Here is a 19,996-nt window from a genome sequence, read left to right on the forward strand (position 1 = left end):
GTCCTGTGAATTTAAATTAAATTTTGATGACTATTTGAAAGAAAATTGAATGAATTGAAATGCGATGAAATAAAATAACCTGTATGTCGTATCTGGATGGGTAAAACGAAGGAGATGAATGAGGTCAATCGTGTTCCGTGCCTTTAGGAGCTCTCTGCAATTGTAATGTAATGTTTGATTTTGAATGGTTTTTTGATTGTGTTGGTATTTCGATGAGAAGGGTGGGTTTCGTGAGTCTCGGGTTGTGAAGAGTGAATATTTGTGAGTATGGGGATTGTGAAGGGTGAAGAGGCGTGGAGCAGGGGAGTAGTTTTCTGGTCGTGGTGGTTGGGTTTTTTTTCTTGTTTGTTTGCTTTATTTATTGTTTTTTGGTAAGGGTTAAAAGTGTAAATTCACAATTGATGTAGTAGAAATTTATTCAAGGAGATAGATTTATTGTTTTTTGGTAAGAGTTAAAAGTGTAAATTCACAATTGATGTAGTAAATATTTATTCACACATTTATAAAGGTGATAGATTATTTTTTCTCTTGTTTGTTTGTTTTATTTATTGTTTTTTGGTAAGGGTTAAAAGTGTAAATTCACAATTAATGTATTAAAAATTTATTCACACATTTATAAGAGAGATAGATTTGTTTGTTTTATTTATTATTTTTTTGATAAGGGTTAAAAGTGTAAATTCACAATTGATGTAGTAGAAATTTATTCACACATTTATAAAGGAGATAAAAAATTTATTGTTTTTTGGTAAGGGTTAAAAGTGTAAATTCACAATTGATGTAGTAGAAATTTATTCACAAATTTATAAAGGAGATAAAAAATTTATTGTTTTTTGGTAAGGGTTAAAAGTGTAAATTTACAATTGATGTAGTAGAAATTTATTCACTCATTTATAAAGGAGATAGATTTTGATTGTGTTGGTATTTCGATGAGAAGGGTGGGTTTTGTGAGTCTCGGGTTGTGATGAGTGAAAATTTGTGAGTATGGGGGTTGTGAAGGGTGAAGAGGCGTGGAGCAGGGGAGTAGTTTGTGGTGGTGGTGGTTGGGTTTTTTTCTTTTCTTTTCTTGTTTGTTTGTTTTATTTATTGTTTTTTGGTAAGGGTTAAAAGTGTAAATTCACAATTGATGTAGTAAAAATTTATTCAAGGAGATAGATTTATTGTTTTTTGGTAAGGGTTAAAAATGTAAATTCACATTTGATGTAGTAAAAATTTATTCACACATTTATAAAGGAGATAGATTATTTTTTTCTCTTGTTTGTTTGTGTTTATTTATTGTTTTTTGGTAAGGGTTAAAAGTATAAATTCACAATTGATGTATTAGAAATTTATTCACACATTTATAAAGGAGATAGAAAAAGCATAGAGTATGTATATATATATATATATATATATATAGATAGATACATAGATAATAGTATTATATTTTAAAATGACTAGTTTGAAGTTTCTTGGTTTTGTATTTCTTTTCAAAAAAAAAAATAAAAAAATTGCAAGATATACCCCTATCCTCGTTGGAGTCGATCTATATTCTAGTAAACGTATTTGGCAAGCTCTTATTGGTTTTGAAGGGGGAAAAACTCAGACATTTGAGATTTGTTCCCAATATGATTTGTGATGATATCCTTTGCCAAATGGACGCACAACATCAACTCCTCAAATGCCAACACCCAATAATATTGCAGCATCTGATCCTCAACTACTCATTTTTAATAGAGCCCGCTTAGTATAAATACCTTCTTAGCTCTCCAATACTTGTCAACCCACAAACACTATTTCACAATCTTGCAATACAATCACCCTTGAACAGCAATGGCTTCATCTACGATGGCTCTCTCCTCCCCAACCTTGTCCGGGAAGGCGGTCAAATCGCCATCTGTTTCCGAGATCACGGGCACCGGTAGGGTCTCCATGAGGAAGACTGCTTCCAAGCCTGCTTCATCCGGCAGCCCGTGGTATGGCCCCGACCGTGTTAAGTACTTGGGACCATTCTCTGGTGAGTCCCCAAGCTACCTCACCGGTGAGTTCCCCGGAGACTACGGGTGGGACACCGCTGGACTCTCGGCAGACCCTGAAACCTTTGCCAAAAACCGTGAGCTGGAGGTGATCCACAGCAGATGGGCCATGCTTGGAGCCCTGGGATGCGTCTTCCCAGAGCTCTTGTCTCGCAACGGAGTGAAATTCGGTGAAGCCGTGTGGTTCAAGGCTGGTTCACAGATATTCAGCGAGGGTGGACTGGATTACTTGGGGAACCCGAGCTTGGTGCATGCACAGAGCATATTGGCCATCTGGGCTAGCCAGGTTATACTGATGGGAGCTGTTGAGGGGTACCGTATTGCCGGAGGGCCATTGGGAGAAATCACTGACCCACTGTACCCAGGTGGCAGCTTCGACCCATTGGGTCTTGCTGACGACCCTGAGTCATTCGCTGAGTTGAAGGTGAAGGAACTCAAGAATGGAAGGCTTGCCATGTTCTCCATGTTCGGATTCTTCGTTCAGGCTATCGTCACCGGAAAGGGTCCTTTGGAGAACCTCGCCGACCACCTTGCAGACCCAGTCAACAACAATGCATGGGCTTACGCCACAAACTTCACTCCCGGCAAATGAATTTCACTGTTGAAACCACCACTAGTAGAATTTTGGCTTTTTACTTCGCCACCTGTTACTTCGGCAATTATTATTGACGAAGTAATATGGAACAATCAACTTCGGTAATAACATTGGTGAAGTAAAAACTAATTTTTTACTTCAGAATTTAAAAAACACGGGCTGCACTTGTATTTTTGATAATATTTTACTTCAGTATTTTAATTTAGACGAAGTAAAAAGCTAAAAAATAATATTTATAATTATAATTACTGAAGTAAAAAGAATAACCGGGTATCTTAGATTTTAATTTCCCTCACACTTTTCTATCTAAAATTTATCCTTAAACGCTATTCCCTTTCTTCTCCAGCCCAATCGCCGCCGATTTGCATCTTCGCCTTCCACCTCCGCCTCTTTGACGGAAATGTTCAGTTGACTACATATTTGGTAAGATCTCGTCGCAAGCTCTCTCTCGATACCCATTCCATAAGGAAATTCCAGATTTTTATTTCGGTTGTTGGAATTAATTGCGTTTTTCCGGCCGTTTTTCGATCGATTTTGGTGTTTTCTGGTTGTAGGTTGCTTGGATTTGAGTTTTATAGAGATTTATGGCACCTCCTCAAATTTTCCGACATATTTCAGTCACGGCCGCCGCAAGTCCACCGTTCACTGCCGTAGGCTTTCAGACTCGATCTTGCTTAAGAATGGGCAAATTTTCTTATTTCATATTTAGTCAGGAAAATTTTTTATTCTATTTATTCAATTAAGGGTGGACTTGTAGAACTTCACTTGACTTGACAGTGTAGTGAGAAGGAAAATGTGTGTTAAATTGGATGTCATTAACTAGATTGGATCTAAGATTCTTGTTTATGAAACACAATTTCCTGACTACATCTTTATGTTTGCATAAGTACTTTGCTTTCTCTTGGACGTGTCAAAATCTATAGAAAGTAGATAAATTTGGAGAAAATGCACATACTAATATACTATGAAAAGGAAAGAAAATAGCATTTTCAAGCTTCCGACTTCCATATATATAACCCACAAGACAAATCCTAGGTTTCCAAAACATAATTACAGAGAGAGATGGAAGGTGAAATGAAATTATACAATTGGGGTTACGAAGTAAGAAGTGAGAACTTGTTCAGATGCTTGTATGTCTGCCATCAATTCATACTACAACACAATGTTTGCGCAATTTCTTTTTTATTTCTTGAAATATGTTTTCTTGATGTTATTTTTTTTGTCTTGTTCTTTGATTACTCGAGGGTTGTTTACTATGTACTTCTTTGGTTTCTAGATGTTATTTGTGGTGTAGCTCTTTGATTACTCGAAATGCATTTTTTAAAAAAAATTTATTTATGGTGTGGCTTTTGGAATCCTTGAATGATTTTATGTAAAATGTCATTTCCTTTTACTTCTTATATTTTGTCCCTTCTTGTTTCTTGGAATGATTGAGTTCTTGAATTTGCGTTTTTCTTAGGTGCTTGGTCATGGGAGAAAAAGGTCTGAGATATTGGATGCTCCAAAAAGCGATCCACAATGTGTCCTTGGAAACATTTGGCAACTCATTTTCTCTGCTCAGTGGATTAACCTCGTGCTCCACCGCACGTTGAGGCAGCCAAGTCTTATCTCGTATATATCTTGTTGATTTGATAATATTAATGGGTTTGGTTTTAGGTTCTTATAATTGAGCTTTTCCTACTTTCTGGTACCTATTCTTTCTCTTATCTTCTTAATGATGGATGGAATTTTTGAATTTGGACAGAATCATGCTTGTCCGTATGAGAAATCTGTGTTTGATGTTTTGCTGTATTTTATTTCTCCTGATAGAAACGATGATCTGGCCGTGGAGTTGCATTCCAATGTTACTGATGAATCTTGATCACTCTCTGTTTTCCTTTTCTTTATCTACTTCATTGCTTTTTTTTCCTTAAATTTTATGAATTTATTAAGTAATTTATGTTGTTATGGTCATGATGTGATTATTATTGGAGTTTCAGACTGCTTTGGATGTTTAAACTAAAAGATGTAAATATTTACATATAATCCGTACTAATGATTTAAGGTTCTTTCTATTGGTTTTGTTACAGCTCTTACAAGATTTTCCTAGATATATTGTGTCACTTGAGACTTGTTGAACAGGTACTTGTTGAAGTTATGGTTGAACCAATCTCGGATGTTGACTTCATTTCCAGTTATGATTTTGAAATTGTTTTACGCTTCCGTGACAGTATTTCAAATATCTTCTTATTGTGTGTAGTCACAGATAACTATTTCGGAAACAGATCAATAAAATATGAAAACTTGATTTGAAGCCAATGTTATCCAATCAAAATGAGAGAAAACCTGAATTATTTTTTTATACAGAGTGATTATTGATCTTTGGCGATCATAGCATGTCACTTATAAATTTTTTCAAAATCTTAAAACCAAATAGAAATGAAACGGATAAAGTATTTCCATACAGAGAATCATACATATAATAGATTATACTTTATTCCGGGAAAAGGGAATTTATTACTAGTTTAGATGATGATAATGGCTATGGATGAGCTATTACAAAATCTCTTGTAGCCGCAGGTGCTGAAATTTATTGGTACATGGGTGTCTATATGTATATGAGATTTATGTTTCAATATTCAAGTGTTAATTGAACTTTTTTGGCATGTTCTATATTCTTGATGACAATATCATCTTTCAGGCTCTAACCCGTGTATGCGTGGATTTTCTTATATCCATCATTTATAATTTTAATATTTCTCTTTATTAATGTGTGGTTTAATGGTTTGGAATTGATGCTATAGGTTGCCAGATGGTTGTTTGATGGAAATTACAAAATTTTACCCATTAGATGCAGTTTATGACTGTCCCAAGGATGTTCCTAAAGATGTAATGAGAAGTTTTTTTTTTTTGTTTTGGCAATATTCCCATTATGAAACTCTACATTAAATTAGTTGTTCCTTGATTATGCAGTTCAGAACAAATAATCAGTATGCAAGATCTTCAAATTGGACAGTAAAGGTATTTTGTAATAGAATCCTTTGTTTACTTCTCTTAACTTTTTTTCGCAAGTGCACCAAAAGCTAGTTCTTATTATTCTTTCACACAAACTTGAGCAGAGTTTTAATGGGAATGAGAATTATGTATATGGCATGCTTTAGGGTTCCTCTCTCGATCTCCATTCTCGATCTTCACTTTGAGGCCAGATCCCATCGGTCCAGCGCAACTTCGGAGAGGTCGACTGTGTCAGGAAAAGGTTTATGGTCCTCTTGCAAAGGATTGTATTGGTTTTTGTTGGAAATCTGTGGAGTATACCTCAGCATCGATTTCCAGATTTTGAAACAAAATGGTATTGAAGACACCGGTTATGGATATCATCATGTCGCTGCAATTTCTCATACCACAGGAACAAGATGGGGGCACGGGGTCAGGCAGCAGAAATAAACCTCTTTTAAAAATGGGTACACCTGCTGGTGCTCTTTCGAATGAGCAGTTTTCATAATGGGGAAGAGTTTTCTCCCTAGGTATATATCATAACAATTTTGTGCTAATATTCAACTTATCTTGCATTTTGACAGCTTATTTTGTTTTTGTCGTGATGTTCAAACAGGTGAGGAAGCAGTATATGATCACAAAACAAAGGGAACAATGGACGGAAGAGGAGCATAAAAAGTTTCTTGAGGCACAGGATATTCATGGATTGGGTGCCTATGCTTATGTTATACCATCAGGATGACTTAGTGGTGTTTGCTTGTATCTTATTTTCGTGTGCTTAGTAATCCTTATCGGTTGGTCTATTTCAGTTATTGGGAGGAACTGGCAGGCCTCCTCCCCTGTACATTGTTTTTCTTGTTATGAAAAAAATAACCAAATGCAATTAGAAACTTACTTGGAGCAGGCATGAATGTGGTGGTCTATTGCATGTGTATGTGTGTGTACATATATGCATATACTGAATCATATTCAAAGCAGACTGAGAATAATTTGTGGGCTCTTGGTGAATTGTTTTGATCATGATTTCTTAACCTTTTTTCACGCTCTTTCTTTCTGTTAGAATAAATCTTGGCTTGGATCGTTAATCAATACGGTGATCGGAAATTTAAAGCTTTCAATTTCAAACATTCACACCAGATACGAGGATCTTGAGAGGTATGCAGGTTTTTATACCGGATTCATCCTTACTTTCTTCCCCCTTTCTCTGTTTCTTTCTCCCCTGATCTCTGAATGTAACCCAAAGCAACCATTTCATAGTGCCACTGTTTACCAGTAATCCAGGTCATCCATTCGCAGCTGGTGTAACCTTGGATAAACTTTTAGCGATAACAGTGGATGATAATGGGAAGGAGACTTTTATAACTTGAGGTGCATTGGAGCAAATCCAAAAGGTTCATGTCCCTTGAAATCTTAATCGAGAAGAAACAGAATTGTGTTTCTTCAACTGTTCCTATCAAATAATCAATTCCTTATGTTTGTGGTTTTACTGTGTTTGGTTATTATTTACCTGTGCAACTTGATCCACGCAATGTATTCTATTAATTCGGAAATTTTAGTGTTATATTATATTTGAGAACTTTAGTGTTATAGTGTTATATTATATTTGAGAACTTTACTCATTTGCTTACCTAATTCAGTTTTTTTTTTTCTAAACTTATTGCTGAAATATTTTTTTATTTCATTGTAGGGTAATATAAAACAAAGTGGTTCGGTTGAATGCGGATTTTGTGTGATGAAGTATATGAAAGATATAGTTGAACGTGAAAATCTACATTTGGATAAAATGGTGAGTTTCCTTTTCATTTTATGATTTGGTTTACGTGAAAATCTGTTTCCATCCTTTTTTGCTACTTAGTTGCTCATAAATGAATCTGAAGTTGGCATCTATTTTGAAGTTGGCATTTATGGTAGGCTCTGTTTTGAAGTTGGCATTTTTGGCATTCTTCTTTCCAAACTTTCTGTCTTAGCACTGTTAGTGGTGAAAGGGTTTTATAATTATTTTTTAAACAACTCTTTTTCAGAGATATTGACATATTGTACTTGCTCGCTGGTTTATATCATATTTTCTCGTACGAAAAAGGCCATTATTCCATGCTGATAAATGTTGGAATCAAAATTGTCTGAGATTACTTGCGACTGCTCTATGATGTATGGATTATTGTTTCTAGTTTGGATTGGGTCAATGGTATTTCGTGCGACTGTTCTATGTTCTGGGCATTTGATTCTGCACTTATTGGCTATTTCTCTATCTCTCACCACCTGTCCATTCGTTCTCGCATTCTCTGCCTCCCTACTTCTGCAAATTTAGCACTCATTTCCAAACCAAAAACGTAATATGAAAAAGGAATAAGATTGCAAGAATTTCAATAATTGGTGCTGCAAATGGTCGAGGCAAGGCTTGTGATGCTATAGACCCACAAATACTTTTATTTAATTTTTCTTTAGATCTATTATGTTGAAGCTTCAAGATTTTCATTAGCTAGCTGTTGGAATTATTTGTGAAATGACAAATATATATGTATCCTTGATAGAGTACTGTGTTTTCAATTTAGTAATGTTTTAATTTAATCATCTGTTGCAATGACAACCTGTGATCAGTACCTGCATATGTCGTTACCCTTATTTGTGAACTGGCAAATATGAATCCTCGATCTTAAATTTTATTCTAATGTATTTTATTTTTTTTACATTTCAGTATTCAGGATCCATCAGGAACCAATATTACGACCAAGCTCAATTTGACGAAATTAGAAGTGAATGGAGCGAATTCGTCTACTCCTATGTAGGTTCATAAATTGGTCATATGCACGTTGGGATGCATAATACTTTTATTGATGGATATACTTTTGGATGGATAATTTATCAATCTTTTGTAGAAATACTCGTGGATGCATAATTTTTTATTGATGGATGTACTTTTGGATGGATAATTTATCAATCTAATTAGTGTATTTTACGTTTCAGATTGTTAGAACCTAATGGGGGGGGGGGGGGGATTTAGGTTCTATTGGCAACTTTAGCAATTTAAAGTGATTATGCAAGTACGCAAGCGGAAGACTTAAGCAATCAAATAATAAGTGCGGTAAATAAATGTGTAATGTAAATAAAGCAGTAAAAGGGATAAGAGATGTTTATGGAAGTTCGACGATAAATCGTCTACGTCTCCCCTTCTTGGTTAAGTCGATTAACCAAGGATCCACTAGCACTTCGAACGTCTTGGCCTTGATGGCTCCAAGGATAGCCTTACAACTTGACACGATCACCGCGCCGATACAACTCAACACTCTTGGCCTTAAGGGCTCCAAGGATAGCCTCAACACTCGTAAAATACACTTGGCTTCACACACAAGTGTTTATAAAATCGAGCAACCAACTCACAAACTAACAACCCTCGATATTACAACCCCGAATACAACTCGATATGTGAATATATTTTGAACACTCAAAAGGGGCTACAAATTGCTCAACAAATGACTTGAATGATGCTTGAGAGGATTGAGAGACTTGAAGATTTTGGGATAATTTGAATGGCCTCGGAATGCCTCCTTTTATAGCTGAAATTTTGACATCGATCGGAACTTCCGATCCCTGCATCGGAGCTTCCGAAATTTGAATTCTGAGACACGCGGGTGTACTGGATCGGAACGTCCGATCCACTTCGGAGCTTCCGATCGGCGCAATAAATATGGTGTCGGGCAAAAGTCTTCCGGACAAGATTATCAGGCGGCCGTTCAGGATCGGAACATCCGATCATGTTCGGTGCTTCCGATCTGCTTCACTTCGTTGCCTCCGATCTGCTTCCGAACAATATAATTTTACATAGAAACTGATCGGACCTTCCGAACCACGATCGGAGCTTCCGAACCTGTTCTTCGTAGCTTCCGTTCTTCATTCCGACCAATATAAAAAAATCCCTGAAATAGATCGGAGCTTCCGAACCAAGATCGGAGCTTCCGATCTACCCTTAGCTTCCGAAGATGCTTCTGATGATGATCGGAGGTTCCGATCTCCAATCGGAGCTTCCGATCCCGTAGTAGTAAACTTCTTCGAATTTTCTTTAACTCTGTAATAAGCTCAATGTAAATATTAGTAACATTTTAACCTAGTTTTGTTAATCATCAAAACATAGAGAAATAAGACTTGTTAATGCATTAAAAACATTAATCTCATAATTCGAGATTTATATGCGTTTAAGGCGTAACAATCTCTCCCTTTTTGATGATCACAAAACTTGGTTAAAAACAGGAGATAAAATATACGATAATCATAAACAATTTTTATTAAGCAACAGATTTTAACTGATAAACAAATTTTATCAGATAAACAAATTTTATCTTAATTAATATTTTAACCATTAATTCTCCCCCTTTGTGATAAACAAAAAGTAATGAAACATAAAAAAAAATACTCAACAATTTCATTTACAATAATAAATTTTTAATACAACGCAAGAAAGAAGAAAAAAAATACAAATAAAATAAAAATCTAAGAGTCATCATCATGCTGCGGAGGAGGGTAGCGAGCGGCGAAATCATCAAATCGAGTCTCCAGAGAGGCAACTCTAGCAGTCAACTCGGTAAAATGAGTGTGCATACTCGTCTCAATGCGATGAAGAGCCTCGAAGAATCGGTCGCTAGGAAATTGATTTATTGGTGTAGGAGGGACCTCAGGAGCCTGGAAAGGAAGATCACCAATGGTAGACGCAAAGGCCTCAAAACTGGAAGAGGATGGAATATCAGTGTTGGGCGGACCAGTCGGAAAGCCTTTGGTTTGGATAGAGTGAGGAAGAGAGGAAAAGTCTCGATGAAAATCAGAAATAGGAGAAAATCTAGAAAAAGCTCGACTAGGATCATCAACCCATCGAGAATACACAGGATTCCAAGATAAATCCATCCTGATAATAGACTGATGGTTGATGATATGACTCGACTGGATTTCAAGAGAAGGGATCCCCTCAAAATCAATATCAAAACGACTCAAAATCCGGTTAATAAACCGGGCAAAAGGAAAGGAAACCTTTTTAGCCGTCGTTGCCGTGTGATGCATAGTCTGCATAACAAGGCGCGGAAGGTTAAAAGGTCGAGAGGAGATGATATGAAAAAGAATATACAAATCCAGATATTTGCAAGTGGAGAGGTCTCCACTGCGGGGAACTATGGATGTGGTGATGAGTTTTTGAATGATTTGGAAATCAGGACAAAGACTCTTGAGATGGATTCGATCGTCAGCAGCAGTGGCTTGACGACCGAGAATAGTAGAAAGAAAGAGATCACGATCAAAGTTTGGATCATTTTGTGGCCAAGTTTGGGAAAAGTATTCACTGGGTCCATTCCTGGGAAGATAAAACCAGGAGGACAGATCAGCAGAAGAAAAAATGATATGCCTACCTTGAACGATGGTGGCAATGGTGATATCACCATGCCCTAATTCGAGTTCAAGTTTGGCATAGAACTCGTGAATTAGTGGAGGAAAGATTCGGTCGGGGATAGATGGCTAAAAAAAGGATTCCCAATGTTGAACATTGATTAAGTTCAACAGTAGGAGATGGGATTGGGCCAAGTAAGTAGTATCTAAGATACGACCCGGATGAATCTGACGATGTAAATAATCATCAGGTATGGGCCTAGACACAGCTGGTTGGGTAGGATCACGGACAATAATAGGACGACTAGAACTCGCCTGATCGCGACGGCGTTTGACAGACATTTTAATATGTTGGAATCGGATAAAATAGAGATAAGAGAAGAATTTTAGGTGCAAGAAATCGGAATGAGCGATCTGATATTTATAGGGGATGGAACGATCGGAAGCTCCGATCTGGATCGCTCGTTCCGATCGTGCGGTCCACTGAGGTAAGGCCACGTGTCGATCGGAAGCTCCGAACAAGCTTCGGACGTTCCGATCCTGAGGCGGTAATTAAAGATAAGACGATGAAAAGTAATTTGAAAAGTCGGATTAGATGGGGATCGGACGTTCCGATCGTGATCGGTGGTTCCGATCGGCATCTAGGAGGGAAAAATTACCGCGCAAGATGAAAAGTGGCGGGATACAGATCGGTGGTTCCGATCTGGATCGGTGGTTCCGATCTGGAGCGGTGGTTCCGATCTGCCATAGGAAGAATGCATGATTTCTACTCTTTTAAAATTTATTTTATTTAACATTTAAGCAAATAATTCACATAAAAATGTGAGCTTCTTAATTTTGAATAAATACAATTGATTTGCATTATCCAAAATTAATTTGCTCGAATTTAATATTAAGCTCCCCCTTAATATGACATTAAATTTAATTTATGCCTACAAGTGATTACAATTCAATCATGCCAAGTTCACCACGCAAACGAATAAAAGTATTTTCATCTAGTGGTTTTGTAAAAATATCGGCAATTTGATTTTTAGTGTCAACATATTGAAGTTCAACTTCATTTCGTTCGATGTGGTCACGAATAAAATGATGACGAATGTCAATATGTTTGGTGCGCGAATGTTGAATCGGATTCTTTGTAAGACAAATGGCGCTAGTGTTGTCACAGAAAATAGGGATTTTGAAAAAGAGACGCCATAGTCGAGCAATTGATGCTTCATCCAAAGAATTTGCGCACAACAACTACCAGCAGCCATATATTCGGCTTCGGTCGTTGACAACGCAACACAATTTTGTTTCTTTGAAAACCAAGAAACTAAACAGTTTCCTAAAAAGAAACAAGTTCCACTAGTGCTTTTCCTATCCACCTTATATCCACCAAAGTCGGCATCGCAATAAGCTTTTAAATCAAAGAAAGAATTTTTCGAATACCACAAGCCGAGATTTGGAGTATTTGAAAGATATTTGAAAATGCGTTTTAAGGCGAACAAATGTGATTCCTTTGGACATGATTGAAATCGTGCACACAAGCAAACACTAAACATAATGTCCGGTCTACTAGCAGTAGCATATAATAAGGAGCCAATCATACTACGAAAGGAAGATTGATCTACAGTTTTACCATTTTCATCCTTGTCGAGTCTGATTGCTGTGCTCATCGGTGTGGATGATGATTTTGTGTTCTCCATCCCGAATTTCTTTAGAATCTCCTTTATGTATTTGCTTTGGTTCACAAAGAACCCATCCTTGCACTGCTTGATTTGCAATCCGAGGAAATAGTTAAGTTCCCCCATCATGCTCATCTCAAAGTGATCTTGCATAAGCTTAGAAAATTCTTGGCAAAGATCTTCGTTAGTAGAACCGAAAATGATATCGTCCACATAAATTTGCACAATAAGCAAATCATTATCTCTAGATAAAGTAAACAATGTAATATCAACAATTCCTCTAGTAAAGCCATTGGTAATAAGGAAAGAAGAGAGTTTTTCATACCAAGCTCGAGGAGCTTGTTTCAATCCATACAAAGCTTTGTTGAGTCTATATACGTGATCAGATAACAAATTATCAACAAAGCCATCAGGTTGTTCAATATAGACCTCTTCTTTCAAATCACCATTCAAGAAAGCACTTTTAACATCCATCTGAAATAATTTAAAATTTCTAGAGGATGCAAAAGCAAGTAACATACGAATGGATTCAAGACGGGCAACAGGAGCATAAGTCTCATCATAATCAATGCCTTCTTCTTGACTATATTGTAAGAGTGGGTGCCCAGTGAGCCAACTGTGTGGCTATGGGCTTTGTTGACTCTTTGTATAAACAATCTTTTGTTTAATATTATTTACACTTTTATGGCAATGACTTTATATTACTTCATATTGTTATATTGTGATATACTATTGTTGTTTTGATAAAGACCTTGAATATACTATAGTGTATGTAAGATGTGGTAGAACATGGAGATGTCTATCATGAAATACATCTTATAGTCACTGTATATTCTAAAACCGTTCCTAGTCGATTGAGCCGTCCGATAATAAGGATAAGGATCGCTCGAGTTTGAGACTAGCATTTGCGATGCGGAGTACCACGTTTCATTGGTAGGGAACATGGAGATGTTCGAAGCATGCAAATGGATATTCATAGGATGAATAGTCGAACTACCCTATCCGGACTTTCCAAGTGGTTATCACTTATCGAGTGGATAAAGTCCGCGGTTTTGGTTGTACACCATTAGTCCTTACGACTTGAAACATCATGGAGACTCTATATGCTAGTACTGTGCTTTGACTCGTTTACCGACTCTGAGGGGGTCATCAGGTGTCGATATTGGGTACAGTTACGACACATATAGGAGTCAATGCATTGTTGTCAAGGATTCACCACATACTTGCGAGTGTGGATATCCTATGCGATCTGAGGAGATATTAGTGTGACAAATCTCTGGTCAGAGTACTTGATGTGATTTAAGAAATGGTTTCTTAGTAGCACATGCGATGTCACTAATTTGATCTTCAAGATGCATTGCATAGTTATCGAATCTTGAGCGACTCTCGATATACCAATGGTTGTTGATTCGATCGGGATATATGGATGAAGGGACCATACTGTACGCTAACCAAAATCTACTGGTTCTTGTAGGCACTATCAGTGATACCTAGGGAATCATGGGGCGATGTTGCTAGGCGCTTTACCATGATTCGTTGGGCAAGTCGGAAAGTGTTGTTCCGAGTCACAAGGAGTTGTGAGCCCACGGCTAGCTGTATCCCTGAACCATTGAGGGTCACACAGTGTAATGGAGTTTTAATCCCCGTTGAGATAGTTAAATTTAAAGAGTTAAATTTAATGAACTAAGGAGTTGGACTTCTTAAATAAGAGTAAGGGAGTAGGATTTCCTAAAATGACATAGGGATGGACATTTTTGGAAACCACTGAATTCGGATTCAGGAAAATTTATTTTGACTTTAAAATGTGCAGAAATGGTTTCTGTGCACATTGGTGAAATCAGTTCATCAATCGGAGTCACGATGAATTTTATATTAATTTCTGAACGAGCGGGCTTTGCTTGTCGGGCCCCAGCTTATGATTAATGGGCCCTAAGGTGTTAGTGGCCTGCATTATAAATAAGTTATTTCAGTACAGAAATTACACACAATAGGTCATAATTTTTTAGAGCAAAAATCGAAAACCCTAGTCTCTCTAAAAGAAATTTCGGCCGACCCCTCCCCCTCTGCCCGAGAAAATTCCGGTCTGTGATTTTGAATCGCGGTCAGGAATAACGAATCAGATTCGTGTAATCTCTTCGCAGAAAACTTCTGATAGATTTTCTAGTGCAATCTATCAGAGGGATTAAACCTCTGTTCGTGGACCTGATTGAAGGAGTTCATCGGTTCCAGGGAGAGACAACAAGAGCAGAATTGTTCTGTTGGTGTCCATTAATCTCGTTGCGAGATTTGAGGTAAAATTTATTTAATTGTTATTTAAATTTTACACACACGTAATTCAATCGATGAACGGTTGATACCCATACCATGGAAACGTTCCATGAAAAATTTTTAAACTTCCGCTGCACCGGGTATCAATCGTAATTGGTCTGGGAACTCGCCAGTTTTCCCACAGTGGTATCAGAGCCAGGTTGCTCAGATCAATCGATTGAATTAATCAATTGTACAAAATTTTTGAGTCTCGGTTTTTGAAACAAAATAAATATTTTTAATAAAAAAATTTTTTTTTTTTTTCCGGGGGCGAAACCCGGGCAGCGATTGGATCGCTGCCCGGAAGGGGCAGCGATGGTCGCTGCCCCCACGGGCGGCGCACGGCGCCGCCCAAAGGGGGCGCACGGCGCCGCCCAGGGCGGCGACCGTCGCCGCCCAGGGCGGCGCACGGCGCTGCCCAGGGCAGCGCTGTGCGCTGCCCAGCGCAGCGCTGGGCGCTGCGCAGGGCAGCGCTCGGCGCCGCCCAAGGGCGGCGCCAGGGCAGCAAGCGTTGCTGCCCTAAGGGGGCAGCCGGGCTGCCCCGGCCCGCGCCCCGGGTGCGGGCCAACCCGGGAGTGTCCCGGGTGGCCCGCGGGAAAAATTAATATTTTATTAAAAATTAATTTTAATATGTTAAAATTTTATTTTTGGTCCGGTCAAAAATTGTTTTTGATTGGTTCACGAGATTTCGGATCGAATTGTTCGAGTCCGTAAATTTTAAAATTGATTTTGGATAAATTTAAATTTTTGGAAAATTTTAATATTTTATCCGTAAATTGAATTTTGAAATCAATTATTTTGGTACAATTGATGATAAGATATGATCTTATGATATATTGAGTAAAATATGATTTTATTTGTAAAATTGGATTTTATAGATAAAATATGATTTTATTTGATATGGAGATAAAATATGATTTTATATGTGAAATGTGATTTTATATATAAAATATGATTTTATCTTGTTTAAATTTGAATTGCCACAGCATGTTATCCAATAAATTAATTTTGAATTAAATGTTATTGGATAAGGATGATCGATTGCCATGACCAATTTTGTAGGTGTATGTTAGGAATTTACATTTTGTCTTTATTGTTGTTGGTTTTATTAATGGGCCTGGTTTATGGCCCGATATGAATGTCATATGTAATAAAAGTGGGCTTGGTTTATAGCCCGTTCCCACCCCCTAAAAATGTATCCCCTACTTGTCATTGTTATTTATTGTAAATACATTAGATTTAGTGGGAGATCAAGATTTGAAGATGGTGGGCCCAGCAGACAATGAAGACTGAAGAAATGTAAATTGGAAGCATATGTAATAGGATTGCATTTGCATACTGCATATTACCTAGGATTGGACTAAGACCCGTGATTGGCAACCACGGGTCAATTAGAAATGGAATCGATCATCCTATATAATATGTGATATTATGATTGTATGCATGTTTAGACATAAATTGCGTGAATCCGGCAATGCATGCAATAAATTAAATATGATGAGACAAATATTTTTATAAATAAAATCCCTCATTTTAAATATGATTTAAAATTTATATCAAGATAAATAAAGGAAATTTAAATATTGTTTAAATGTTCCTACCTTCCATCAACGGTCAATGTATGTGATGCTACCCGCGGATACGGTCCGGCTCATATTATTGGGGGGGCCCGTCCGTCGGAAAGCTGTACATTGGATCGACAAATGTTGTAAGTTGGGTGGAACTCCCATGGGATCGGCTCATATTATTGGGGGATCCACATGGCGACCGTCCATCACAACTTAATATTGATGGGTCATCTTGACATGTCACTTTAAACGGCGTCATATTATTGGGCCCTTATTGGACATGAGGTAAACACATGGGGGTTGCTTTGGAAGCAATTGGGCTCTACCTTTTGAGAATTATGGTTGGCTGATATTATTCGGGACCATAAGTTTGTCAATTGGACTCCATGTTCTCACTAAGGAAAAAGTTTCCCGTTTTCACTAGAGGGTGGTGAAATTGTTAAAATAGTGGGAGTGAGATTCATAAAATTAAATTCGCCTATTTTATGTCTTAGTAATTTGTTAAACAATCATTGATATATGTCTGTTTTCCTTTTCAGTATTTCATACAATGAATTCGCGAAATCCTTTATTCTCGATCCTCGAACAAAACAAGCTGACTGGCGCCAACTATACGGAATGGTTCCGGAAGTTGAAGATTGTCTTAACTTCGGAGAAAATGCTCTACGTATTAGAGAAAGCACCTCCGAAGGAAGCACCAGCTGACATAAGTCCGGAGGAATTGGCCAAACTTGATGCATGGTGTGACCATGACATCAAGACCAAATGCTATATGCAAGCCTCGATGTCTGATGAACTCCAGAGGCGATTTGAGGACACGGTGAATGCTGCTGACATTCACGCGCAACTCAAGGAACTTTTTGGGGCTCAGTCGAGGGCTGAAAGGTTCTCTACTGTTAAGGAGTTGATGACGTGCCGCATGCGTGAAGGGACTTCGGTCCGTGATCATGGGGTACGAGTGATTTGGCTCATACAGAAGTTAGCGACCCTTGATTTGGTGTTGGAGCATGAACTCAATGTGGACTTGTTGCTTCTATCTCTTCCTTCCTCATTTGATGGATTCGTGATAAATTTTAATATGAACAAGATAGAGGCCACCCTTGAAGAGATGGTCAATATGCTCGTTACATATGAATCCACACTTAAGAAGGATAAGCCAGCTTTCTTGGTGGGCTCCTCATCTTCTGCTAAGAAGGGGCCAATTATGAAGGGCAAGAAACGTTCTGCCCCACCCAAGAAAGTGGAACCCGAGAAGAAGCAAAAGACAAAGGCTTCAAACAATGGAAAATCCAAGGATGTTTGCCATTACTGCAAGAAGCCGGGTCATTGGAAGCGCAACTGCAAGGAGTATCTTGAGCAGTTGGGAACTGCAAAGGGTATGTTCTATATCGAAATAAACATGTCACTTAATACAACTTCTTGGGTATTGGATACCGGATGTGGATCTCACATTTGCAATGATTTGCAGGTGATGACAAGAAGTCGCAGGCTTAGAATGGGTGAGACCCAGCTGAGGCTCGGGAATGGTTCCAGAGTTGAAGCTACGGCCATTGGAGATGTTTGTTTGATATTGCAGAACGGTTTTAAATTATTGTTGAGAGATGTTTTATTTGTGCCAGATTTAATTAAAAACATTATTTCTATTTCTATGCTTGATAGAGATGGTTATTCTTGTAATTTTGTGAATGGGATTTGCAGTATTTACAAGAATGAATGTTTAATTGGAAATGGACAACTTGAAAACGATCTATATAATTTAAAACTAAAAGACGTTCCAGTGAATTGTATTGACAAACCGGCAACAACAAACAAAAGGAAAATCGATAGTCAAAACCCGGCAAACCTATGGCACGCTAGACTAGGTCATATTTCCTCAAGGAGGATGAACAAGCTAGTGGGAGAGGGCATGTTTGATATGTCTGATATTAACTCTCTACCTACTTGTGAATCCTGCCTAAAAGGGAAAATGACTAAATCTCCTTTTAAGGGGAAGCCTGAGCGTAGTCAAAATCTGTTGGATTTGATCCATACAGATGTTTGTGGTCCATTTAGAGTAGGGACTCAACATGGCCACACCTACTTCATTACCTTTACTGATGATTATTCTAGGTATGGGTATTTATATTTAATGAAATATAAGTCTGAAGCATTTGAAAAGTTCAAAGAATTCAAGGCTGAAGTAGAAAACAAGCTAGGTAAAAGTATTAAAGCACTTCGATCGGATCGAGGTGGAGAATACTTGAGTACCGAGTTTTTGGACTATCTAAAAGAGAATGGGATTCTCTCTCAGTGGACTCCTCCTATGACACCACAGCTTAATGGTGTATCGGAGCGTCGTAATCGAACTTTGTTGGACATGGTTCGATCCATGATGAGCTTCACTGAGCTTCCACCTTCGTTTTGGGGCTATGCGCTTGAAACGGCGGTATTGTTGTTGAATAACGTCCACACTAAAGCAGTGGACAAAACACCATACGAGTTATGGAATGGCAAAGCTCCTAAGTATTCGTACTTGAGGATTTGGGGATGTCCTGCTTACGTGAAGCGGACAGTGGGAGATAAGTTGGATAGTCGATCCAGCTTGTGTTATTTTGTGGGGTATCCGAAGAATTCAATCGGATATTATTTCTATTATCCTGCTGAAACAAAGGTGTTTGTTTCACGGAATGCCACCTTCTTGGAGAAGGAGTTCTTATTGGATAAGAAAGGCGAGATGATGGAACTCGAAGAAGTTCGAGAAGAACCCGAAATACAAAATAACGATCCCACACCTCAGGAACCATTGCTGGACACGCCTGCACCTAGAAGATCCGAAAGGACTTCTAGACCTCCAGTTCGATATGGTCTTCTTCTTGAAAGGGATCAAGATGAACCCGACATTGGATGTGATCCAAGAAACTTCAAGGAAGCAATTTCTGATGCGGATTCGAATTTATGGCTTGAAGCTATGCAGTCAGAATTGGATTCGATGCATACAAACCAAGTTTGGTCTTTGGTAGATCCTCCCGATGGAATTGTTCCAATAGGGTGTAAATGGATCTACAAAAGAAAGCTTGGGCCTGATGGTAAGGTATTGACCTACAAGGCGCGATTGGTGGCGAAAGGTTATACTCAAAGGCAAGGAGTTGACTATGATGAAACCTTTTCACCAGTCGCTATGTTCAAGTCCATAAGAATCCTTATTGCCATAGCTGCATGGTATGACTATGAGATATGGCAAATGGATGTGAAGACTGCTTTTCTTAATGGAGACATTAAGGAAGAAATCTATATGAAGCAGCCAGAGGGGTTCACATCCATGGGAAGCGAGCATAAGGTATGCAAGCTTCAGAGATCAATTTATGGTCTAAAACAAGCATCAAGAAGTTGGAACCAGAAATTTGATGAAACAATAAAAGATTTTGGTTTCATCAAGAACCCGGAGGAACCGTGCGTGTACAAGAAAGTAGTTAAGGATGCTGTGACATTCTTAGTACTTTATGTTGATGACATCCTACTCATTGGGAATGA

General features: G+C 38.1%; 1 protein-coding gene across 1 annotated transcript; it reads left to right on the forward strand.

The window, feature by feature from the left end:
* Window positions 1-1,751: 1,751 nt before the first annotated feature.
* LOC140881880 (chlorophyll a-b binding protein 3C, chloroplastic) lies at window positions 1,752-8,543 on the forward strand. Its single transcript, XM_073287519.1, has 11 exons — window positions 1,752-2,708; window positions 2,954-3,030; window positions 3,162-3,257; window positions 4,067-4,728; window positions 5,391-5,475; window positions 5,560-5,607; window positions 5,748-6,110; window positions 6,197-6,735; window positions 6,854-6,971; window positions 7,268-7,366; window positions 8,276-8,543. Exon 1 carries the CDS (start codon window positions 1,810-1,812, stop codon window positions 2,602-2,604), a length of 795 nt encoding a protein of 264 aa, XP_073143620.1. The 5' UTR covers window positions 1,752-1,809; the 3' UTR covers window positions 2,605-2,708; window positions 2,954-3,030; window positions 3,162-3,257; window positions 4,067-4,728; window positions 5,391-5,475; window positions 5,560-5,607; window positions 5,748-6,110; window positions 6,197-6,735; window positions 6,854-6,971; window positions 7,268-7,366; window positions 8,276-8,543.
* The last annotated feature ends 11,453 nt before the right edge of the window (window positions 8,544-19,996 follow it).

This window comes from Henckelia pumila, chromosome 2, assembly GCF_033568475.1.
Source record: "Henckelia pumila isolate YLH828 chromosome 2, ASM3356847v2, whole genome shotgun sequence".
NCBI classification, from domain to species: domain Eukaryota; kingdom Viridiplantae; phylum Streptophyta; class Magnoliopsida; order Lamiales; family Gesneriaceae; genus Henckelia; species Henckelia pumila.

What these genes read in the sequence shown, in the direction of transcription:
- LOC140881880 (XM_073287519.1), top strand. Translation starts at nt 1,810, where the DNA reads ATGGCTTCATCTACGATGGCTCTCTCCTCCCCAACCTTGTCCGGGAAG.